General features: G+C 41.7%; 1 protein-coding gene across 1 annotated transcript; it reads right to left on the bottom strand.

Moving 5' to 3' along the window:
• Window positions 1-25,221, bottom strand: LOC117771481 (lipoxygenase homology domain-containing protein 1-like). The gene is made up of 41 exons (XM_034601862.1): window positions 24,708-25,221; window positions 21,846-21,960; window positions 19,995-20,075; window positions 18,595-18,779; window positions 17,767-17,865; window positions 17,339-17,487; window positions 17,130-17,253; window positions 16,758-17,008; window positions 16,549-16,684; window positions 16,184-16,344; window positions 15,976-16,062; window positions 15,597-15,732; window positions 15,293-15,447; window positions 15,043-15,203; window positions 14,394-14,470; window positions 14,101-14,297; window positions 13,811-14,003; window positions 13,509-13,669; window positions 13,091-13,424; window positions 12,825-12,976; window positions 12,298-12,431; window positions 11,829-11,977; window positions 11,597-11,701; window positions 11,389-11,517; window positions 11,139-11,306; window positions 10,860-11,041; window positions 10,616-10,732; window positions 9,635-9,797; window positions 9,200-9,354; window positions 8,839-9,048; window positions 8,240-8,366; window positions 7,897-8,105; window positions 7,585-7,770; window positions 6,600-6,727; window positions 6,384-6,501; window positions 4,710-4,887; window positions 2,392-2,577; window positions 1,920-2,090; window positions 1,392-1,530; window positions 987-1,142; window positions 1-714 (listed from the first exon to the last, which is right to left on the bottom strand). Exons 1-41 carry the CDS (start codon window positions 24,994-24,996, stop codon window positions 234-236), a joined length of 6,834 nt encoding a protein of 2,277 aa, XP_034457753.1. The 5' UTR covers window positions 24,997-25,221; the 3' UTR covers window positions 1-233.
• Window positions 25,222-26,134: the final 913 nt, after the last annotated feature.

The following is a 26,134-nucleotide window of genomic DNA, read 5'->3' as shown; positions in this document are numbered from 1 at the left end:
AGCAGCTGAGCAAACCATCCCTGAATTTCTAAAGAATGGCACATTCACTTTTCTGACCAAAGGCTATATTTCCATGTATTAAACATCTGACCATAAAAAAGCGTGGATGTAAAAATCCTTCTCACTTCCTGAGATATAAAACTTTCCAGAGAAAAATCTCTTAAGTCGTTAGGTCGTTTAAACATGAGTGTCGCTCTCTCTGCTGTGGGAGTTTTTGCTTATAATAAATTGTTTTAATATTTCGGGTAGATCACCCTAGTGATTTTCCCATCAGCCCTCTTCGTGTCCAGCCACTTCCCACAGAGGAAGATGGTGGTGACACCGTTGGCCGTGTTGGTGACTTCCACGCGGTCCAGCAGCCAGCCGGGGCTCAAACCAGAGTTGTCGTGCTCCACCCGCACTTTCTGCAGCTCTCCCATGTCCAACATTTCCAACAGGAAACGGTCCGTCTGCCCTCGTTCGAAAAGGTTGCGAAACTTCTGCCGCAGCTGCCGGCAGCCTGAATCTCCATTGGAGCCGTAGACAGTGATGAAAACGTTGGCATCTGTACCTGCTCCTTTCTCGTCACCTGTGATGACGATGATCTCGTACTTGACTGGGACCAGGCTTCGAGCTTTACTGGCGAAGCTCTCCATTGTCTTTGAGCACTCAAAGGTCAAGAAATCATCCCTTTTTGCGGAGAGAGGGATGACGGCTTTGCAATTGAAGATGTACCTGAAGGTGAGGAGATAGAAAGAAATAGAATATTATCTGATACCACCAAACTTTATAAGTAATAACTAGAATTGCACTCAGTAGAGCACATACCTGCACCAAGGCCCAACAGTCCTAACTTCAATCAAGCTGCTCTAAACTTTACACACTTGAAAGACATTAGTCCTCTTAATATGCCTTATTTACACAGGGGTGAAAATATAACCTCCCTGGTGGAGGTAAAATGTATGACTTTGGCAGAGATGTAGACAGTGGATGCGTAGATGTCTTACTTGTTTCCCAGTTCTCTTTCAGTGACGGCGACAGCCACCACATGCCAGTGAAATTCCCCCTTTACTTTCTTTCCATCCTTGGGTGAGTGGCCCAGGCAGATTCCTGCGATATCCCCCAGGTTCTTGGACGAAAACTCAAATCTGTCGACATTTCCCCTAAAAAGGGAGGGACATGAGCAGGTTGGGTCAATGAGCAGCTGGTGTCTTACATTGGCTTTTAACTTGTTTTGAGTCACAGTGAATTTTCAGCAGGACAGTGTAATGTTTGCAGCTTTGAAATGGGCTCATGCACTTGGTGCTGGTTGGTTTGCATAGGTGGGAGAATTGCAGAGAGAGAAGTGCAGGTTTGAGTAATTTCATGCAACAGTTACAGCTCACTGAGTTCATCTTGCAGCAAGAACCTACCGCAAGAACCTCTTCTTCTTTGACGAGTTCTCCATTACCAACTCTTTGGATCGACCCTTCCTCCCCTCGAGAATGATCCAGGCATTTTCTTTGGTTTCAGCCTCAGCTGTGTCTCCAGTCGTGACACAAATTTCATATTCTTGAGAGAAAACATGGACACAGTTAAAGTCAATTGTTTCAGACATGGTATCATTTCCACACAGAATATATAGTTATATTAAGATATTACATTAACAAAATAAGAAGGAGGATTTAGACTAAAGTTAACTTAGACTTAAGTTGCAATCAATTTGATTTACATGAAATCAGCGTGTAATTTTGTCTCATTGATGTTTGCCTCTTTGCTCACAGCTCTCTCTCTTTATATTGAATCAGAGCTGCTTTATGTTTGTGCAACTACTTGACTACAACACTGTGATTGTTGGGCTGCTCCGTCAACTGATACACCATTTGCTTCTCTGTTGTATTTCTGACAAATTAGTTTAATAGCTATATAATATAAGGTGTAATTGCAGGTACTATCCTTACTGGTCTTCTCATTGAGGTCTAAGTAGTCGTTGTTAGCACAAGCCAGTTCTCTCATTATCTGTCCATCGTCGTCGTTCTTGGCGAGCCAGCGGTCACAAGGGAAACGAAAGGTTTTGTCCATGATCTCATCCTTCACGTCGATGTACTCCAAATGCCATCCTGGAGCAGGACCTGGGCGAAGTGACACCAGCAAACAAAAGAGATACACTAAGTCAAGATGTCGTTAAGACTGATAAACCAAGAGCAATGCAGGAATCTTTTGGGCCAATCAGTAAAAAGCTGTGTCACTCCTCCGTGCTTCAAAAAAACCCAGAGTAGTTCTGAGTAGTTATTGTTGGACAGCAGCTACAATAAGCATTAATTGTCCAGGTTTCATCAAAAGCAAGACAGATGTTACCTCAGACATTTGTGGACTGGGGGGGGGGGGGGATTTATCTTACAAAGTGTGACTGTTTATGTTTAGGTGGCTGACCTGCGTTTTCGTGCCACACCCGTACTTTGGAGAGCTCTCCCATGCTGAGGATTTCTGAAAAGCGGAACGTGTCCATCTGTTTGCGCTCGAACTTGTTGGACTTGTTGCATTCTTTCAGTGCCAGCGTCCCCGTGTCTCCGTTCTCTCCAAAAATGATGACCCACACATTAGCATCAGTGCCCGCTCCTGAAAAGACAGAAGAGAGTTGTCCATTTAGAAAAATAAACTCTGACATTCTGTCCTATTGTTTTGACAATGTGACTGGAAGGGTGAGCTTAACTGTGCTTTAGATTCTTGTCTATAATTACAGTTTCTAAATCCACATTAGCACAATCATCAGTAAGTACATACTTCTATTCTTTGTATGACTGACTACTTTAGATCTCAGCTTTCTCAGAGTTGAATTGCTGATAAGCCCCAAGGAAACTAATAAGCTAACAAGCAACCACACAATGTGAAAAGAAAAATGAGGAGTAGAGAGAACTGACTCAGAGAGCACATGTAGGATCCCTCTGTGCTTAATTATTTCATTACAACTCATTTTGCAACATCTTTTCTGTGTCCTGGTTTCTGTGCACCATAACAAAAACAATTACAAACTTGTAACAACCCTACGTACTTGACATTCAGTGGCTCTTCACACTACTCTGGCTGCAGTTTCCCATTTAACTGGACAATGCTATTTTATCGACCAAGTTCTCAGATCATAGGTGCAGCTGTGTTAAATCAGACCAATAAGTCAAGCGTGAACTTTCCAAACAGACCATTTGCACGTCATTTTAGCAACCAACATGCTAAATCATCTAAAGAAGGTGACCTAACCTGTCTACGCAATATGCTCCATGAACTTTGTGTTTATCGCTTGAGGCTTTGATTGTGAACATAGAATGTAATTATGCTTGGTTTAATAATTAGGTTAAACATTTTTAATATTCTGTAGATACTAGTTTTATGTTTGTTTACATTTGATTTAGAGCAGAGGTCACTGATAGGTTGACCGCAGCTCAGATCCAGACCCAGATGCCATCCTATCCAGACCTAGACCTGTATGAGGATTGTCAAATTTTGACTGGTTTAGTGGCCCAGGTACCTTTAAAAACCAATTGCATGCATTTTAAATCATCTCATGAGATGCCGCTCAGCCAATCGAACACACCGTGAACAGACAAGAGAAGAGAGAATGGACAGTCAGAAGTGAGTCAGCGAAAAGACCGAAACTGCTGCGTGCTGAAAAAACAGAAAAGTAGGCGTTGTTTTAAGTGAATACCCCTGATAGCGGTTAATTACACTAACACATAGAGAGTACCTGTGGCTGACATAACAGTCAGATTTGTTTTCCTCACCACCAACAGAAGGGCAGATACAATTTGAGTCGCTTAAGATTTTCTTTGGTTGACTACAACCCTACATTTACAGATCACTCCTTAAAGATCCCCAAGGAGGCCATTACCGTTTGCACAGCCCCACCTATGTAATGTTGTCTGCATGTCTGTTGTGTATGTGTGTCTGTCAGCCTGGCTCATTATTCTTCACAGAGTCTGAGCAGTGGTGCAGAGCTACATCTTAGCCTCCAGAGAGCGGCCCCTTTGAAGTCGGCTCAGACTTCTCGCCTTGCTATCGTGTTGATCAGCAGCTCGACTGAGCCAGAGAAAATCCTGTAGGAAGAACAGAGGGAGCCAAGCTGCATGGAAGGTCTCTGAAGAGGATTTCTTCCTTTACCACGTTGGACTCAAACAGAAATGATTCCACTTTCTCTCCTCATGGAAAACACAACCCTCTGCACAAGGACAAGTCAAGAGAGGATGAGAATCTATATGTAATAACCGTCTTAACGTGGAGAGTGAAATAATGATTTAATAATAATAATAATAATGATTAAAGACTCTCTACAGAGTGGACCTTCTTTGTGGTTACATGGGTAAAGAGTTCACATTGGAGAGATGAGCACCTGCAGGATCCCCTCAGGTACATCCCTTTGAAAGTGATTCAAAAACAAACAGCTAGCAGGTGATGGAAAGGTGCAGCCAGGAAACTAAACACAGATGACATGTTGCTGTTGAGGTCATTGAGGATCCCCCAGGAAGAGCTGGAGGATGATACTGATGAGAGAGAACTCCTGTTCTCCACATCCCTGTACCTGACGCTGACCCAGCGATGGAAGGATGCATAGATTGTGTCTGTATTTTTTGTAGAGCTGGCATCTTTTGTTTTCTTGCCTACCGCACTTTTGTTCACTCACAGTATGTTTGGAACAGACGTGAAAATGTGTTTTCAATGGGACATCTCTGTTTGTAAACCAGCCGCCAACAACATATTACCTGCAATATCACTGGTCTTGACCTGGATGATGTAGGTGGTGAGCTCCACCATCATCTCCTCGTCCACCATAGCGCCCATCTCGCAGATCATCGTCCTCTTTGGTCCATGTGTCCTGGACAGCCAATCCTCATATGTGAAGACAGACACCTCCTCTGTGGTCAGGTTACGCATGATCACCTGAATGAACAGAGTCAGTTGTGTAAATATAATATTACACTTATTGTAAATATCATTGATGTTGGTGAAACTAAAGTCTCATAACAAGTGTGGCACCAAAGGTCACTTTTTAAAACTTAAAGGTTTAACAATATTAGTTTGTAACTATAATGTATTGCAAAGATTAAATTATTGCCTCTGCAGTGCAGTTTCCGTCCCTATTCCAGACATATTGCATTCACAACGATGTGAGGTCTGTGACCTTTGACCTTTGACCACTGAAATCTTATCAGTTCTTCTTTGAGTCCAAGTGACAACTGGTCAAAATCACTTGTATGGCAAAAAAACACAATCTCCTCTGAGTATATTAAAAAGTGCTAGTGTCACATTTTGACATGCACACAAATCCTCGTTTCTCTTAAGATGTGTTACCACTTATTCTGGGAAGCATTCATTAATATAGACTGGGCTCAGGCACTGTTACTCTGCACTGCATATTTATCTGGGCAGATTAGTATGCTGGCAGTTCGCCTGGTGCACTGTTGTGTCGATTTCAATACACAGACCCAGAAATCCATAAAGACAGCACATCTGCTTGTGATGCTGGACACACATGGCTCTGCCCAGGGTCAAGTCAAGGAGATGTTCGCCGTCGCTGAGTCCCAGGCACGGACAGACAGGGCTAGGTATTGTTCCTGACTCCTCTGCAGCTCTGCAGGCATCCTGCCTTTACCAGAGAGGACATTTGCATAGGGAATATGCTCTGTTTCATCAGAGCGGTTCACCGGGGACATCAGACTGAATTTGGAGGTGAGCAGGTGATGCCACAGGAAGCTCATGGGGACACCTTTTTGGGAAACTATTAATACAGTTGATTATATTTCAGGACTACACATAAAAAAAATTGTGTTATTTGCACTATCACACATCAGTTCACTCCAAAATCTCTCCCTCTCCTGAAAGCACAGTGCTCTTTACTAAGTCTGTTTGTGTATATTGTAGACGTGTGGGTGTCTGTGATGCCAGCAACAACAGCATGGTAAAAAAAAAGAATGAGTCAATATGATCACTCCAGGAACACTGGGCCCTGCAGTGTATGTGTGTGTGTCTGTGTCTTTGTGGGTGGTTGAATTATTGACAGTTCTCCTGCAGGCATGGAGAGATGTGTATTTGTCGGTGTGACATAACTAAATGATCCTGTGACCTACAGCATCAGGACGTGAACACAAAACCTGCGACTGCTTTCAACCAGTGATCTGGAGGAAGTTACTGTTGTGCCCTTTATGCTCCTGGTTTTATGTTTTATAGAAGAGATCAGCTTTAAATCAGCAGCAACGTCTGTACTTCATTACATTGACAATTCCAAAAGTATCATCTGTATAGTACATCATCGGATGATTCTGCTAAGTTTATCTGCTTAGATTTTGCTGTAATCCTTGACACTTTATGGCACGTAAACATCTCCTGAACACATATGTCTGTCTGCCTCTGTAGCAGGTTGGTTCAGGTGAGCTGACCTTGTCCACGAACCAGTCAGGTCGACTGCCGGAGCCGTCGATACGAAGCCTCATCTTCTTCAGTGGGGCAATGTCTTCGATCTCCATGTTGAAAGTGTCGTCCTGACCACGCTCAAACCTGTTGCACAGCACATACATTACACAGTTTATCATCCTTGATTAAATGAAATTGTCTTTTCATTGATATTGTTTCTGATGATGTCCAGTTTTGGTCACCTGTCCTCGTTCTTCTGTAGCAGCATCTCCTCTGTGCTACCGTTGGCCCCAAACACACACATGAAGATCTGTGTGTCTGACCCTGCGTTTTGCACGTCCCCCGTCACCACCGTCACCTCATAAATAATCTGATGTGAAAATGTAAAAACTTTATTTTTATCAAACATCCATATCACAAGCAATATTACCTTTGAAACACCAGAGAGAGAAAGATTTATTTTGCAGCGGATGAATATTCATATAAAAAACAATTTATATTGAAGGAATTATAAGGTTGATGGCAGCAAACATACATAAAATAATAGTGGACAATATATGGAAAAATGCACTTTTACTGTACCAATGACACGTCTCTTCATTGTTATTTTTTTAATGTATTTGTAGTTATAAGGCCCATTTAGTAATCCATCAATGTGGGGAGGGATCATGTATAAATAGCCAAAGGTGTAAACCAATAAGATTGTGATGTGGTGACTGTCTTATTTGAAATATTATAGAATTCCATTAACAGATTTATCAAAATCAGACACAAAGATAAGCCACATCGAAATGTTCATCTTCATTAGCATGACTTCTTTCCTACAGATCTCAAAAAACCATGATTGATAACTCGACCCTCAATACATTAGTCGCCTTCCATATCAATAATATTATGAAACATCATTTTGAGTAAAATACAAAATATATTTAGATACAGTTCTGGTGTCACAGCCAAATAATAGCAAGTAATAAAAGTAATTATTTAACCTTAACGGTCAGAAAGATGAGGTACATCTATTCGATCTTAATCCCATTCGAATAATACCACCAAATTCAAAATGATTGATTCACAAGATTTTAGAGGTACTAACCGGAAGTTTTAACATGTTTCAAAGGGGTGAGAGTTTGGATGGACGTTGAATGTTAGTACATCATTTTGTTTCATGTAAATTGTCCCAGAGGTTTCAATAGAGACATGAACTGTGTTCAGTTTACGCTTACATACCTTCTGGGAGATGGAAATGGCCTCTGCATCCAACACGTTGAATACTCTAGCAGTCAACCCATCCCCCCTATCTTTGGCCAGCCAGCACTTGCAAGCAAAAATATATTTGACCCCTTTGGTTGGTACGGCAACAGCCAGCTCATCAACCAGCCAGCAGCTCTCCGGAGTGGCCCCATCGTGGCCGAGCTGCGGGGAGGAAGACAAACAATCACCTCGAGCGACATGGGTGTATTTTGCTGTGTGTTCGTGTGTGTTTGAGTGTGTGGACACATGATCTTCAGTGAATCTCTTATAGCAACCCCCCCTCCTCACCTCAACCTTTTTGATCTCGCCCACGTCTAAACCGTGGGACTCAAGGTTCTCCAGAGAGCCGGCCTCAAAGCCCTTCCTCCCATCTGCCAGGTCCAGCCACAACCTCTCTGTCTGGACGTGATTGGCCCCGATAATGATCACATAAGCCCTGCTGGTGGTGCTCGCATCCCGCTCCAGTCCCGTCGAGGTGGTGATGTGGTACGGTATGACTGCACAGGAAATAGGCACATTCACGAGAGCAAGGAATTATGTAAAAATGTCTGCGCCCAAGTATTAATAACAGGCATTTTCACAGAGCAGATGAAGCAGACATGCAGAGCTGTAGATTCTTGATCTTTCTTACTGGGGAGCTCAACTTCCTCCTCCTTCTTCTTCTTGTTCTTTTTGTTCATGTTACTGTCGACACTCTTCACTGTCAGAGCAGAGTTCTTCTTCTTACTGTTGATGCTCTCTCTTACTCCTTCAAAACCCTAAAAGATACACAACCCACACAGTGATACAGACAAATTCAAAAACACACACACATATACATATACACACACAAACATATATATATATATATATATATATATATATATATATGTAAATATGTATAGATATAAACTTATAAAATAAGCTTAATGTAGATTGTAATGCTAAAGTTTAAGGTGTATCTGCACCAAAATTGAATAGGTTTTTCCGTGACCCACACCATATCCTGCCACTAAGTTTCGTGGTAATCCATCTGCTAGTTTTGGGGTAATCCTGCTAACTAACAATCGAACACAGACGAAAACCTAACTTCCTTGGTTGAGGTAATAAAACGTAATATACATGACCTTACTCCTCTTATTCTGCATTCTAGTATTACGTTTTAATATCGTCTTTACCACTTCTACATATATATGTGTTTATAAATGCAACTTTTGCATGCAGTCATACACAGTCTTTCATTCATATCACCTTGACGTAGAAGACTCTCTTGATGCGTCTGTCCTCCCTCTTCCGAGACAGCCAACGCTCACACAGGAAGAGGAAGACCTCCTCCGTGTCCACGTCAACCACCTCCACCTGGTCCAAGTACCAGTCAGCGCTCATCATGCTGTTGTCGTGGCGGATTTTTATCTTGAAAACCTGTCCAAGGTCAACTGCCTCAATAGTAAACTTATCCACCTGCGGAGGGGAAACAGTCGGTGGAATAGCGTGCACATCATTAAGTTGTTTGTATTTATGTTTACTGAAAATGATTCATTGTGTCAAGCTTGTTAATCTTCATTTCATTGGACGTTAAAAGTAATAAAGACAGATAGTGGGTCTTTCTTACACATCCTCGCTCAAACTTGTTGCTGTTTGTCTCAGACTTGCTGAGCTTCCTCTCCCCGGTGTCGCCCAGGTCCCCGTAAATTGTGAGGAAGACGTCGGCATCGGTGCCGGCACCGTACACGTCGCCTGTCATCACTGACACTTTGTATGTGTGAGCTGTAGTGGAAACAATGAGCAGAGACAAGAACACAGGGGAAATGTTTGAGGAGACTTTTGAAAATAGACCAGAAAGAAAGTTGTTTGCCATTGATGTTTTATGCCACTGTCATGAAAGAAACTCATTTCAGGACAGACAGAACCTGAAGGGAAGTTTGTCTCTAGCTTTTCTAACTAGAAAGGTTGAGACGGGACAACAGAAAACACATCATTGTATATTTGTTATTAATAAATCAAGTTGAATATGATTGCTTTCTGGCGTGCCAACTTGTTCACATACTCTCTAGAGCTTCCTCCACCTCGACTTCAGTGACTTTCAGGCTTCCGTCTCGCGAAAGCTTCTCAGTAATGATGTCAGAGGGCACCAGCTCTCTCACCGTCTCGCCATCATCCTCCGACTTGGCGAGCCAGCGCTCACATGGGAAGATGACAGTCTCTGAACCCTACAGCAAAACAGAGGGACAGGCTTAAAACTCAACTACCAATTTCATTTGTGTGTTTGTGGCTTAGAGGGAAATCAGTGAACAGTGTCGTGTTTTTTTTATCTGAGCCCTGGGTGAGTATATGAGAGTCAGAGTGCCGGATTATCCTCATCTATCTGTGAGGAGAACATCTCCACCTACTGACCAAAAGTAGAGCCTGTAACCAACGGATGTAAAGAGGAAGATGCTGACAAAGATAAATATAAGTCATTCGCATCAAATACTTAATGTTAAATATGAGTTAGGTTGCAAGTATTGAGACCAATCAGGCCCTGGAGCTTTTGGGATGAACTGATCTTTATATACATTTTTATATATAGGTGCAATTTTAAGGTACTTGTACTTTTTTCATTTGGATTTAGAGCTAATTTATTCCTACAGTTCACAGGCAAATATGATGTATTCTTCTCTAAATTTAATTTCACAGCGTTGGTTGCTTTAAGGTTTAAGATTTAATAAGATCTTTAAAAATATGGTGCATTATCAAAAGTATATAGTTATTAAAATTAGTAAACCTTGATTTACTACAAAAATGCAAAATGCTGTTTACACATTTATGTCTCAGTGAATATAATATCTATAATATAAGTATTATCATATTAGTATTATATAATACCACATTTTATATAATAGTATGACATCTCTGAGACAAAATTTCTGAATGTTCACATACTTAAATTTTAAAGAACTATTACTTGCAATTATGCATTTCTATTTTGCAGTATTGTTCTTTTCCGTAAAGTAAAAGAGCTGAGTACTCCCTCCTCAGTGGACAGTACCTTTCCCTTTCTGAGCAGACGTCTGATCTCCACCCTGTCCAGGTGCCAGCCCGGGTTAACCCCACGGTTGTCATGACCGATACGGATCTTCTCAATTACGTCCCCCACGTCTTCTAGCTACACAGAAAGAAGAAAACATTACTGAATTATTCAGTGTGGAATTTACGAGAGTAAATATTAAAAACTGCACTTACGACCTTGGAGTGCACCAATTCAACTTGTTCATGAAAATATGTAATGATACCTCTACAATAAACATTTCCTCAGCTCCTCTCTCAAAGTACATCCTCCTCTCCCTCTTGTTGACACACAGACACTTCTGCTGTGTGCACACTGCATCTCTCCCGTAGAGGACGATGAAGACGTCTGCATCTGTGCCAGCTCCAAACACGTCACTCGTGGAGGTTTTGATCTCATAGGGAACAACTACAAAATAAAAAAAAGTTATATCATAACCAATTATGTGCATCAAATGACAATTTTTTTTATATTTTAAATTGTGATATAGACTTCTGTGATTTACAAGGTGTGTAAAGCTCTGTCTGAAGATTATTGGGGAAGAGGTCCCTGATAATGGCACCATCATCCTCCCCTTTATCCAGCCAACGGCCGCAGGGGAAGCGCAGTTTCTGTCCCAGAGACGGGGCGTCGATCTCCACCCAGTCAAGGAACCAACCTGCTGATCCTCCTCCTTAAACAGTGACACAAGTTACTATATTCATCATTATGTGTTAATTTTTCACTGCACAGGCAGGGAGTCGGTCCTACTGTACCACAGTTGTCGTGTCCTATACGCAGCTTCTTCAGCTGTCCGATGTCCGTGGCTTCCACGGTGAACTCATCAATCATACCCCGTTCAAACTTATTCTTATGGGTCTTTGATGCCTTTAGGTTTATTATCCCTGTGGATTATCCAATCACAAAGTATTTTAGTTATTTAAATACACAGATATAATTCACTACCATAGTATAAAGTATTACCTGTGTCGTCCTTGTTGCCGTATAGGATCATAAAGACATTGGCGTCTGTTCCAGCGTATTTCTTGTCACCAGTTTTTATTCGTATTGTGTATGTGGTTGACATGGCTGTCATACGAGAAAATAAGAATGAATGAGTCATTGAACAATCATTGATCAACTGTGGAGATTACCATCCTTATTCATTTCAATTAAAAAAGCTTCCCCCCTTGTCCAGAGGTCGTGTTGCTCTAACCTTTCTGTTCCAGACCGAGTGTGGCTTCAGAGTCTTCCTCATCATCATCGCCCTTCTTCATGAAGGCCTCGTCCACAGGAACGAGCTCCCTGGCGAGCTGTCCATCATCCTCATCGGTAGCCAGCCAACGCTTACAAGGAAAAAAGTACCTAAAACACAATTTCTAATTTATTATAAGCGCCCAGAATACATAGTGATTAAACCACAACCAGGGCCTCAACTGAAGATTGTTAAATGTTCCTGTGTCCAAAAATACCCAAACTGAAAGAACTTTAAACTGATCGCAAATCTCATCGGAGAAGCTGTTCTTTAACCAGAATATTTTACTACCTACACAGTGTATTGTACCATTTTACACCTTACAGTGGAGCTCTAAGATATTTTATGTGCAAAGGTTATGTCTGCTATATGATGAAGACGCTGTAAAGTGATGGTGCAGTGCTGCTCTCTTAAAATCATCATGACATACGTGGTGTCATCTTTGTTGTCTACAATCTCCACTCTATCCAAAAACCAGCCGGCGCTGGCCTGGCTGTTGTCGTGTCGGATTCTCAGCTTCTTCAGGACTCCAAGGTCGACCGCTGTGATGTCAAAAATGTCCTCCTGGGTCACACATGCACAAAACGAAGACAAAGGGTCACAGGTCTTAGGATAGGAGAGCGTGAGAACCTGATTGTTTAATCAATATTTGTTGGATCAGCTAGGATTTTATGATAACTTTGTGTTTAATGCTTGAGGCTTTCTGAGTGAACATAACAGAAGTTGTTTGGTCTAATAATTGGGTGAAAATTGTTTAATATGCTGTAAATACTCACTTTAGATTTTTATTTATTATTCATTTAGACTAATAAGCCTACCAGGTACAGTGCATTCAGTGCATGCACATTGTCACATACATATTTCAAACAGGATTTTCATTGGTTGACCAGTCCTGATAAGCAAACTGTCTCCTCACCGCAGATTTAGACATTCTGCACCAACAGAAACAAAATGTACCTGGTTTTTCTCGAATTTGTTCAGGTTGTTGGACTTCCTGAGCCGCCGCTCCCCTGTGTCACCAGTCTCTCCGTAGATGTTGATGTAAACGTTGGAATCGGTCCCCGCCCCCCACATGGCCCCAGTGAACACGTGAACGTCATATGAGTTCACTGAGAGGAAAAACATTAATCAAAGCAACAACAAAAGAATCACATTTAAAACAATATATATCTGCCGTAAACTGCTACCGGTGGGTCAACACATCACATTCATGCTGTACTTACTCTCCAGGTCTTCATTGTCCTCTGTCAGCAGCTCAACCACGATCTCTCCATCCTCCTCATCCCTGGCCAGCCAGCGGCCACAAGGGAAGGAAAATGTCTCCACTACTTCCTGCAGCTGCTCAACTATCTCCACCTCCTCCTCCTCTTCTTTCTTCTTCTTTTTCTTGTCCTTCTTCTTGTCTTTCTTGGGCTCCTCCTTCTTCACCTCAACCTGCACCATGGCCATCGTCAGCTGCTTTATGTCCACTGTCTCCAGGAACCAACCATCGCCGATACCCTTCCCATCGTGGTAGATGCGAATCTTGTAGATCTTGCCAACATCATGAGCCTCAATCTGGGTGGGATGAAACAGTGATCAAACCGGGACCTTAAATCTCCATGGGACATTGACATGATGCCACATAGGTGCAACACAGACCTTAAAGATTTCAGTAGTGTTACGTTCAAAGTTGTTTGAGCGACTCTTGAGAGTGAGGACTTCAGTTTTTCCCTCATCTCCATAGATCTGACAGAAAACATTGGCATTGGTGCCACCTGCACGCACGTCCCCTGTGACCACTGTTACTTCATAGTTGATCACTGTTAATGAGGGGGTAAAATATTATGACCAGTAGAAAGACTATGTAGAGAAGAGCAATATACTTCAACTCATAATCACTGTTACTGATTAAAATGATGAATTCTGACTGTATGTTATGTTTTAAGTTCCCTGTTATTTACATTGTTCAATCTCCAGGATCTCGCTGGGATAGATCTCAACCTCCACTTTCCCATCAGCCTCATCTTTGCACAGCCAGCGGTCGCTCGGGAACATGTACTGCTTCCCGTGAACCTGCACTGAGATCTGCACGCTGTCCAGAAACCATCCGGCCCGCAGGCCCTCGTTGGTGTGACCGATCAGGAGACGGTTGATCTGTAAGTAGAGAGGACATGAACAAATAGAAAACAACAGAATTAGGAAACAGAAAATAAATGTCTGAATCACATCCATTTGTGTCAGAAGAACTTGCCTGTCCAATGTCAAAGGTTTCAATGGTGAAGATGTCGGTGCGCCCTGTCTCAAAGTAGTTCCTGAGGTCATTGTCAGAAACCGCCAGTGTCATCTTGTTGGTGTCCCCCTTCTCCCCGTAAAGCTTCACAAACACCCTGGAGTCGGAGCTGGCTCCATTCACACTTCCTGTCTTGATTGCAATATGGTAGCTGACATCTGATGAAGGAGAAATTGGGGGCATGGATGAAATGTATCAAAGCATTAAACGAATGCTGTCCTTTTTTTTTACTTAACCTCTCTTTTAAGACTCACTGAAGAGACGCAGGCCATCTCCATCTGGAACTAACTCACGGACAATTTGTCCATCATCCTCATTACGGTCCAACCACCTGAAGGGACACACAAAGAAATTAGACAAACATATATATATATATATATATATATATAAAAGTAAAACACAGGATGAGAACAACCCGCCTTTGAAACTCAGACTCTGTCTCTTTAAACAGGACAAACAAACAGGAAGAGTCTCTTTCCAGAAGTAACACTGCACCTCAGCCTTGTGGTCTGGCTCCAGTTACTAAAGGAGAGAGCTGTCCAGCCACATGCATTTAGTGTCCATTTGTAAGGTCAAACCCGTCCATCAGCTTCCTAACAACCTAAACGCACACCACTGGAGAACTAGGAAACGTAAACATGGCCAATTCTCAGAGGCTCTGAGAGCCGTTTGGACAATTTTGGTTGGTGTATCGGTGGTTGACTAAAACATTGAGAGAAATTCAACATAAAAATTATATGTAATTGTAATACATATGAAACAGTTACTGTTACAGCCACAACAGTATGAATATATATTAAATATGTTTGATATTTTGGAAAATAACCATTCTCCCATTCCTGCTGAGAATCCCAAAATGTTGAAATATTTCTTTAAGTCATGTGAAAAGTATTGTTGCCTTGCCTGAAACAAGGGAATACAATGGCCATAGTCTCTGGTTGGCCCTCCTCCCTGACCATGACTTTATCAAGGAACCAACCACAGCCTCCTCCGCGGCCGTCATGCCCCACACGCACCCTGTGCACTTGACCCAAGATCACAGACTCAATGAGGAACTCGTCATGCTGAGGGGAGTCAGGGAGAAAACAGATTCAAAATGCAAATTATATCCATGCATCTTCTGTGTTCATCTTTTAATAAATAATACACTCACGTTTCCCTTTTCAAATTTGTTGACATTGTTTTTACTCATAATCATGAGCCGCTCCCCTGTGTCCCCCAGGTCACCGATAACATTGAGGAAGACGCTGGCATCTGTGCCGCTGCCGCTGACATTGCCAGTGCAGATGGTGACGCGGTATTTAATCACTGGAGGTAAACAAGAGAGCAATCACATCATATTAAGCACCTACTGTACGTTCAGTGCAATCTCATACACATCACACTACAGACTGGTAACATGGAGGTTGTGAGTATTCAGGATGATCTGGGAACATTTGTAAGTGTGCGTCTCTCACAGGGCAGAGGCTCGTTGATGAGAGCTCCTGTGGCTGAAAGCTCTCTCACGATCTCATTGTCGTCTTCATTGACGTCCAACCAGCGGCCGCACTCAAAAGAGTATTTCTCCATCGTCAGGGTCTTAAGCAAAGTGACCTGAATAAAAATACCAGCGTCAAGTATTATCATACTGTAGTAAGTCTTTATCTGAAAAATGTTTTTAATGGACTGCACTTGTCTGGAAGCCCCTTCCATTACACCCTGATTTGCACATAAGTCTCATTTCAGGGGGGAAATAACCTCTAATCCAGTGTCTGACTCAGTGCTTAGAAGTGACACTGTACAACAGTTTTAACAGCTTACACTGACAGCTCAAGCCCACAGAGTAATGGGTCTCACCTTCGCTAAATGCCAGCCAGAAAATGGATGTCTCTTTTCGTGCCAGATGCGCAATTTCAGCAGCCGTCCTGTGTCTGGCATTTCGACCTACAGACATTTTAAAAGACAGTGTAACAACAGGAGACACATGAAATAAAACATGTCAGTGGAAAGCCTCACAGTTGGGAAAAAAACTGCGATGTGCTCAGCAGATGGAGCCAGGGCTTACTATGAACTTATCAAGCTGGCCCTGCTCAAAACTGTCCGAGTTGTTTTCCAGTTTGATCTCATCGGACTTTCCCTTCTCTCCATAGATCTGCAGAAACACCTGAGCATCTGTCCCTGCCCCCTTCACATCTGAGGTCCAAATCCAAAGGGACCACGGGAACTCTGGGGAAGATTCAATTTGACATTAAATTAGGGCTGTCTGATTTTTATTAAATTCTAAATACTCCTAATCGGAACACGTTCATTTTCAATACCAAACATGAATCGGGAAAATGTAACTTTAATTGCTGTTCTGAAAATAGAAAAATGTGTGATTTACGTTTTCTTTTCTGAGTAGAGATCTGAGAGTAGAATGAGGAGACCTACTCTTCTGTTTCTTCTGCCTGAGAGAGACCATCTCATACAGCTCCCTCTCAATCAGTCCGTCCCCCTCGTCCTCGTCCAACCACTTTCCGCACGCAAATGTCTGCTCAATACCCGTGAAAGGACAGTATATAACAACCTGGAGGGAAAACGGATACTTGGTGAGTGTAAAGCACTTTGCAAATGTGTAACCGATGAGATATGTGAGGTACCTTTTCACAGTACCACCCGGCGCCAACAGCCCCGTTGTCGTGCCCAATGGTGACCCTGCTGAGCGGGCTGATAAGTTCACAAATCTCCACGTTGAAAATGTCGATGAGGCCGCGCTCGAAGGCTCCGCCCTCCAGGAACATTTTACCGCTGTTCTTTGAGCCTTTGGAGCCGTGCATAACCATGTGGATCTTAGAGTTGGTGCCTGCACCCCTCACATTTCCAGTCATCACTTGTACATTATACACGATTCCTATACGATGCAAGAAAATATGCACAAAAACTCACACTTTTCTCTCATTTATAAATGATATATGGCTATTGTCTACATCAGTATATTAGATAAACTGAAAAATGATTTGTGTTGTTCTCACCCATTGGTTGCATTGATCCAACCAACACATCTCTCTGTATTTTGCCATCACCTTCATCTAAGGCGAACCAGCGATTAACAGGGAACTCATACACTTCTTTATTCCCCATGTCATCGATTACCACCTGCAGAGGCATTAAGCGCTATCATGTTTTCCATGTATCGCACGTGTACACAAAGATTATGTATGCCTGTGCAGGTTGTTCATGCCTTATCTAGAAACCATCCAGCCGAAGAACCTCTGTTGTTGTGCCCGATGGTGATTTTCCTCAGCCTTCCCAGGTTTGGAGCCTCTATCGTGAACTTGTCCTCTGAGCCCCGTTCAAAGTTGTCTTTGTCACTGTCCAGTCGTCTCTCTCCTTTCAAAATAAACAAAGTTTAGGAATCCCAATGAGGATGTTTATTTATGTGATTGTTCAAGGCATGATATCGCCAAACATAACATTTGTTTTCAGCCTCTCAAATGTGAGGACTGACTGCTTTTCTCTGTTAATATATTTTTTTATTTAATCTATGTCCCTATATCAGACATGATAAGCAAATTCAAGATATCACCTTGTGGTTAAGGGATAATGTGATAAGCATATTTTCAGTATGTGGTAATAATTAATCGATGAAAAAATAATGTGAAGGTCTACCTGTGTCACCGATCTCTCCAAAAATATTCAGGAAGACATCAGCATCCGTTCCACTTCCCTTCATATCAGGAGTGAACACACTCACTATGTATTTATTCACTGCAGATGGAATACAACACAGAAAACAGTGATTTATATAATCAATGATTATGACTGACTGAAATGCTAATAGTGTAGAAAATGCTGATGATCAGGTTCTTTTAGAAAATAATAAATATAATATATAATATAAGTTCAGCATTAATAGCATTATGTAAAATTAATAAGTATAATTAGACGTTTTTGTGTCATTAGGCAGGTTCTTTGCTAATCCGCACTGAGATGATCTCTTGGTTAAATATTCATAACATTGTGTGCGTCTGCATGTGTGCTTGCATGTGTGTGTCTGTGTCCATATTGCTCCGACCACTCCCTCACACTGTCTCCTGTGTTTATCTGAGTCTCGGCTTCCTGACGCTCTGCTTGACTGACTGCATGTTAGATCACATTGCAACAGATGACACATGGGCTGCACTCTGATGGAATTCAATTACAACCTGAAACAGTAGGAAGATGTGTAAGCCCACCAGGCGACTTTAACTATATAACTGGTGAGGCACATTGGACTGATACTGTCAAGCGTCATTTCATTTCTAGTGGACACTTTTTTAAATATCTTTCTTTTTTACTCTTTTATTTTCAACTCACTATTCAATAGTATATATTGCAGTCTTTCTGGTGATATTTTCAGACCAAGTAGTTTCTCTTGAGGTATTTGTAATTTCCATCAATTGTTATTTAGTTTTGACCTCCCTGAGCCTTTGTGTATTTTGGCTCAGAGTGACCTACATTTTGGAACGTCCATCGGGTTGAGGCTGCCCAGCAGGTCCCTGACATACAGGTTGTCGGCCTCCTCCCGACTCAGCCAGTTATTGCAGGCGAAATAGAAGCGCAGATGGGGCCGGTTCATGTCGGTCACCACCACCCTGTCCAAGAACCAGCTGGCGTTCATCCCTGTGTTGTCGTGCTCGATCCTAGAGAAACAATTAACAGTCATGGTGTGATATGAATTCACTGTACAGGTATGAAGACGTCACATCAGATTCACCAGTGCCTTTGTTTTTTAGTGTGTTAAGTGTATTTCTGCAGTCATAAATAAACAGAGACTGTTTCAGACATATCACAAATATCATAAGGCCTGAATGAGTATAATGTCACGAAAAATAATAAACCCAATTCAAGATTATGCGCCTGATTATGTGTACATTTCTAAAGGCTCCAACAAACTCAAGAACTTCTGGTGGAGTTGTTTAAGAATCATCCACTACAGTTTTTAAAAAAGTGGAAACGTCTGTCCTGTCCAATACATTTCTAGGTTATTAATCTGGACTGCATTTGGGGAAGGCAAAGCCCAGGTATATATAACAGTGTCTGCTATTCAAATCAAGTTGAATAGAATTTGAGTAGTTGTATAAAATGAAATCACAGCTCATGACAATGTTTACAACAAGCAGAAAAGGTCATTTTTGACCTTGGAAAAATAATGTTTTAGAAAACTAAGAACAGGTCCACTTACTAGCTATTTCCAGAGCTTTCAGCATAGTCCTTATTAGTAGATGGAGTTGATCTGTTGTAATGTAGGTTAATCTGATATGCAAGATCAATACATGCTATAATTTCATGCATAGTAGAAATTCCCGTTCTTCGAACTGAAGCTTAAAAAAGTAGTTGAAAGCTCTGGAAAAATGGACTTTGTTGTTTTCATGTTATATCCTACTATTTATAAAGTCAAAAAGGTCAAGTACACCTGTTTAGTATGCATGTCAACAAATAAGTATCCATGATGAAAAATGTGGCTAATGTTGTGACTGTTCTGTTAAAAATTGTATAACATGCAAAAAGTTGCACTTTCAAGGGTAAAAATGACTTGAGCCATAGTAACTCAGCCTCCTCTGGAGTAAGACTTTATTGACTCCCAACAACAGATGGGGCTTAACCCTCTAAAGCTGGATGAAATCCTTTGATGGCCGATGGCAGAGCTGGAAAATAAGTGAGAAATGTCCCTGTGGGATCTGCTCTGTAAGCCGCTGTTATCCTAACTGTGAAGCCTCAACTGTGATGTGCCAGTCAACTGTAGCTGTGCATTCTGTCGACTTAGAAGAAGATTATATATCTGCGACGCCAAACACCATTGTATAACACATGTTGGTTTATATATGTCAGGTCACTTTCAGCACGGTGGAATTTACCTCAGCTTCTTCAGTGGCCCCACGTTGTGTGTTTTGACGCGGAAAACGTCAGTCTTGTTCTTTTCAAATGCAGTTCTGCTTCTGTAGAATGAAGAAACGATGAAAATGTCAGAACTTGGGCAACACAATGAGTTGTCTGAGAGAAAGTCTGTGTGTGTTTGTATGTGTGTGAGTGAGTGAGTGTGTGTGTATGAGAGAGAGAGAGAGACTCTATTTAATTGGAAGAAAGTGGGTAAAGAGATACAGTCCCGCCAGACAAGTGAATAGAAAGGTAAATGACATCTCCTGACTGATCCAGCTTAAGGTATACGCTGGTGGTCTCATGGCAGTGGTATAATCTGAGACCTCTTCAGGCTCGGCCACTTCATCGATCCCTCCTCCTTTTCCACATGTACTTTTTTACCCCTCGCAGAGACGAAACTGGGCCGATACACCCAGCACACCCCCGCTGCCAACCGCAGTGAATCAGACACCTTCTTTTTCATTAACAAAGAAAGCCTCACTTTGTCTGACCCACACCTCCATCTGCTTTCCTCTCCCTGCAATATTCAGCCCGTGCACAATGCCAAGGCTCGAATAATTAAGGTGCACGGTGTCGTATACTATCAAACAACTGCCAAGAATGAAATGCTGTACAGCACACATGAATACATGACCTTGTTCTGTCACACCTGTGTGAGAATGATGGGGAGACACTGGTTATGACAAAAACAAACCCAATGCAAACTTTGGAATTCATGCAATTCATATGAGTAATAATCACAGTGAATTTCCAAAGAGTTACAAGTTTAATCTGCCTTGATCGTTCAATCATAGCAACCCTCCCTAACCTGTATCATGTTATAAAGTTTTAATCAATCATTACACAATACAGGCAGGGCCTAATATATATATCGGAGTAAGGCGAAACTCCTTAGTATACAATATGTTTATAATATGACCAAAGTGACTCCATCAACATCCATGTATGGTATTTCATCAGCTGAGCAACACAGCAGTTACACAGCATGGAGATACTGAATGCATGGCATGTTGGTGCTGTCTGAAACAGATGAATGAGACCACCACAAGGTCTGTGTGACACGGGCCAGAGCGGCTCACAATAAGTTGGTATATCCTATACGCTGCACAGGTAACCCTATCTGTCAATCAATGTGTGCAGAGATAAAGAGCCTGATGCTGATAAGGCCCCCTGAGAGTCATTTGATCATCCACAGAAATGACATCGTGGTCTTCTTTCATTTGCATTTCAAATGAAAAAGAAGACCGGCCATGTCACGTAGTTCCTCCTTACTCCAGATATTCTGTGTCCGACATTTTATATGACTGTATAGAGGAGAGATTCCTGCATCACAACAAAACTTGTTGTTGTAAACACGCTCTGCTTCTCTGAGATCAGAGTGTTCATAGTTTCCTGGTGGAAAAGGTGATTTCGCCTCGATTCATCGGCTTCACAGACATCAGGTCAATGTTAAACAGGAATGCTCCCTCATACAGTGTTACATGCACAATACAACTCAACACAAGGACAGAATCATAATCATCCTTTAGCAGACTGATTCACAAATACCTCTTTTCTGTGCTGAAGGATCAGAGAAGAATAGAAAAGGTTAAAAGTTAACAGTGGACATTGAAATGTTACAAACTAGCTAAACTTATTTTTTATATCAGTTATGAACTCCCTCTGACTCAAGGTTAACAGTCTTACACATTAAGCCAGAGTACGTGCAAATAAATCAGAGCAGAGTGACTCACTGAGACCTGGTTTAGAATCTTAAAGGCAATTTACAGAATGTACCAAAGTAAACTATAATTATGGGACATCAACATAAACCCCTTTAAATAACTCACTTGCTTGCCAGGTGAACCTTGGGCGTGACGCCAAAGTCTCCAAAAAGGGTAACAAACACATTAGCGTCAGTCCCCGCTCCTTTTACATCACCAGTGACAGTGACCACCTCATACACTGAAAAAGAGGAGATGGAGATTAGAAAAGATGAGGGAGAATTAAACATTTTGCGGTGTTGTCCAGTTTGTGAATAAACGACAGGGGATGTAACGAATCAATTCTGTGATGTCCAACAGAGAATCATTTGAAGAGTAAAAACTAAAAAACAAAAGTCACAAACCCAAAGTCACATCACACAGTGTCCAATAATCTTTAAACATTAGGGAGCATTATGTTTCTTTCCATACACGGTTGCCAGGGAATTCAATGCGGCGAATCTGCAGCGAATCCATGTCTGGTGTGATACATCAGCCAAGCCTCTCTCACATTTCACAAATGTGTCTCTTCGTCCGACCGAGCCACCGAGTTGATGAGAAGGTAAAAAGGAAGACAACTCAGCACTTTGTAAAACAGCTGCCTCAGTTTGAAGGTGTTTATATCTAAGAGAGGGCACTGGCTGTTTGGCATTTTAGCCATGATGGTTTTTGGTTAAGGGTCAAACATCTTAACTACTATTGAATGGATCTTAAGAAAGTTGGCACCTACTGAAAACAGTTTACAATGGCATTATTTGGAAGCACAGGGGCTTTACTCTCAGGTCCCTCAGGTCCCATATGCTTGTTCATATTTGCTCTCTTCCAAACATGCATCTCCTTCCCCTTGCACAAGTCTTGTTTTTGATTTTGTTTCCATGAATCTAATGATAATAATGACTCTTTAGATTATTGGAATTTGACACACCTGAGCATCTGCCCTTGTTTGAGTAACAGTATACAGTGGTAATTCTATAGTCCGGCTGCCTTACTGTGTATATGAACTCCTCTCTCTCTCTTGATTATGCAACATCTTTTGTTATTATGTAACATGAATATAGTGTGGCCTTAAAGGTATTGAAAAAGATTCTACTGACAGACCTAATGGAAAATAATTATATGTTTTGTGCAGTATGTATGGTAGTAGACCGTTTGTAAGGCCTGGTAAAGGTGGTTCTATGTCGGGTATCCATTGTTTTGGGTGAATGTTAAAATAAAACATGGTGGACTGAAGAGAATAATTGTTAGAATAATTGTAGATTCGGCCAAAACCCATCAAAGAACAGAGAGTAGAGAACAAAGTCAGGTAAAGTCAAATGCTCAGGAAGGCTAAGCACAGAGAAAGAAGACAAGCAGATAACCTTAAAATATCCAGGAGAGGAGGAAAGCCCTGAAGAGCCATTTGACCAAACTCGATAAGAAAGAGACGCTGATACCTAATTAACAGTGAGCGGGGCTATTAAAAGCAGATTAAGGAGAAAGAGATACACCTGATAAAATCAGACAGACCGTGGCCTGGTACAACTGAGCCATGATAAACTCTGTGGAGTGTCAGAGTCAGGGCTAATGACGGCTAAACAAGAACACTCTACTAGCTTTAATCTATGGAGGCTTTTATTCATCCAGAAAGTGCATTGGCATACAGTATCACCTTTTCATCACTCTTTGTCAACTTGATGGGAAAAAAGAGACAAAGTGCTTTTAAGTCCAGACATTTTTTGTCTTTATGTGCAATTTCCTCACATAAAACAAATATGTTTTATGTGAGGATATTTCCAAACATGCATCTCCTTCCTCTTGCAAGTTTTTTGATTATGTTGATATGAATCTAATGATAATAATGACTCTTTAGATTATTGGAATTTGACACACCTGAGCATCTGCCTTTGTTTGAGTAACAGTATCAACATTAAATCTTCATCAGGGGATTAGTCAGAGTGTGGCTATTACCTGTGACTCAATACTGTTGCCTATACAGTGGTAATTCTATAGTCCGGCTGCCTTACTGTATATATGTAACTCCTTTCTCTCTTGATTATGCAACATCTTTTGTTATTATATAACTTGAATACAGTGTGAACTTAAAGTTATTGAAAAAAGTTTCAGACATTATGAAATATTTTTTTGAATATTATTTACCTGGGTAGGAATAGTATCACAGATAAATCGAAATTAATTTATTAAAAGACCTACTTGGCTTATTATTGGGCGTAATAACGGCAAAAAGAAACAGGTCAATAGAAGGTATTAATAAGCCATTGGTGTGAGATCATGATTAATTTACTCAGATTAATTCATTCACTGAATGATAGTCTAACTCAGAGTTGATCAGAGTTGATCAGAGTTGCATTGCTCTTATTGCATTGTTGAGCTGACCTGTCCTTCTTATCCGAGACTTATCATTACAGAAAAATTATTTAGATTTTACCAGCCATCACAAAGGCAACATGCTTCTTCAGATTATTGTATCTGAGCATCTAAGAATATTTAAGAACAAAATATGAAATAATCTAGAGAAACATGTATTGTATTTACATTTGAATCACTTAAAAAAGGCTTGTTTCCGTTTCCCCTACTAAACAAAAGCACAAAGCAATCTTGTGCCTCCTATTCGCCAACCTTTCATCGGCTTAAAGAAAACTCTTTTGGCTGCCAGCCCTGCCTCTGGCCCCGGTGTCGCTCCCAGTCCCTGCGACTGGGATGGCACCCAGCACCTGTCTGCCCCTGAGCCTCTATTTAATACCATTCATGTGGAACATAACTGAGCATTCACCCAAGAGCAATCACAGAGGGATTCCCTTGTGTGCCCTGTTCAGAGCTGAGGGGAACAAGAGGAAATCTGTGGTCAGTGTTTGACCAGTTGATTCACTCCAGCAGGTTCTTACATCTTAGACTCACCTAAAGAGCAGCATTGGAGGTTTCTCTGTTGGTGCTGTAGTGCCAAATACTGACCTTTCTTTTTGTAGTACTCATCCTCGTATCCATCAGATGAGTCCGTGTGGTAGTTCAGCAGCTCGTTCTGGTAGATCACTGCATAGTCCAGCTGTTTATTTTTGGACTTTTTTCCCTTTTTCTTTTTATCTTCATCGCTGTCAGCAGATCCTTTCTTTGCCTTCTTCTTTTTCTTCTTCTTTGAGTCCTCCTCTTCTTCCTGCTCCTCAATCAAGGGCTCCTCGTCCTCATTGTTGTGAGATTTCTTTTTCTTCTTGCCGTCTTTGGACTTTTTATCCTTGGAGCCCATCTCCTCCTCTCCCTGCGGATTTTCAGCAGAGGGTTTCTTTTTCTTTTTCTTCTTTTCCTCCTTGACCCCCTCAGTCACTTCCTCTTTGAGCTTCTCTGATTTCTCCTTTTTGGAATTGCTTGTGGGGTCATTATTGTTCTGCTCATCCTCTTCAGCTTCATTTTCAATCACAGCACCAGCCTCAGAGTCATCATTTGCTTTCTTTTTCCTCTTTTTCTCCTTTACTCGTTCACCCTCTTTTCTCTGCTCTTTCTCTGAGACCTCCTGAGTCTCAGAGCTCTCTGAGCTCTTGTGTTTCTTCCGACTCTTCTCTCCTTTTGTGGAGTTCCCACGGGTCACTCCTTTGCTCCTCTCCTTTAACTTTGGCTCTGTTTCCTCCACTTCGTCATCGACTTCTTCAGTTTCTTCTGAAGCTGTGGATTGTTTCTGTTTCGACGGCATCTTTAATTCATCCACTTCCCTGGCTATTAGTTTCGTAAGTGCTGCCTTGAGTTTCTAATGTTGTAAGACAATTCATTTGACCCTTGGCTGTGGGGCGGCTCTGGGATCGTGGGGTTCAGAGCAGCCCGGGTGTTAGCGGTGGTAGGTATACCAACTCAGGACACGCAAAGGGACGGATGGCTGCATGGACGTCTCCAACCTGGGCAGTATATGGCCATACAACCAACACACACTACTCATGAAAAATTACTGTCACCTCAGCATGCACGTGACCCATGGGAGAAAGCCCTGTGAAAAAGGAGCCTTGCACAGAGAACTTATCCTCTCTGCCACGGCACGCTCCATTATTCATGGTGTCAGGATCGCTTTACGGGCCGGGGACGTCTCGCTTTGACCTGCAGTCACACGTACATAGACGGAGACAGACAGACAGACAGACAGACAGACAGACAGACAGACACACACACACACACACACACACACACACACACACACACACACACACACAAACTCTCAGTTACAACAACTCTTCTTCTGTTTCTGATTAAACAAAAAAAATGTCTATTACAATTCCTGAAAAAGCTGATATATACATGCATGATTTGTTTTCTTTATTAGATATCAGCGAAGGGAATAGGTTCATATTTTAGGAAACACGTTTATTAGCTTTCTTTTCAAAAGTAAGATGAGAGGATTG

Source organism: Hippoglossus hippoglossus, chromosome 12, assembly GCF_009819705.1.
Source record: "Hippoglossus hippoglossus isolate fHipHip1 chromosome 12, fHipHip1.pri, whole genome shotgun sequence".
Taxonomy (NCBI): Eukaryota; Metazoa; Chordata; class Actinopteri; order Pleuronectiformes; family Pleuronectidae; genus Hippoglossus; species Hippoglossus hippoglossus.
Note: the sequence above shows the minus strand (reverse complement) of the source record. Positions and strands in the feature narration are given on the sequence as shown.

Excerpts from the sequence above, each read along its gene's own strand:
- LOC117771481 (XM_034601862.1), bottom strand. The coding sequence starts at position 24,996 with ATGGGCTCCAAGGATAAAAAGTCCAAAGACGGCAAGAAGAAAAAGAAA. Across the intron at positions 21,961-24,707 it reads TGAGTACTACAAAAAGAAAG|TGTATGAGGTGGTCACTGTC; the intron begins GTCAGTATTTGG and ends CCTCTTTTTCAG. Across the intron at positions 15,204-15,292 it reads ACAAATTTGAAAAGGGAAAC|CATGACGAGTTCCTCATTGA; the intron begins GTGAGTGTATTA and ends GACTCCCCTCAG.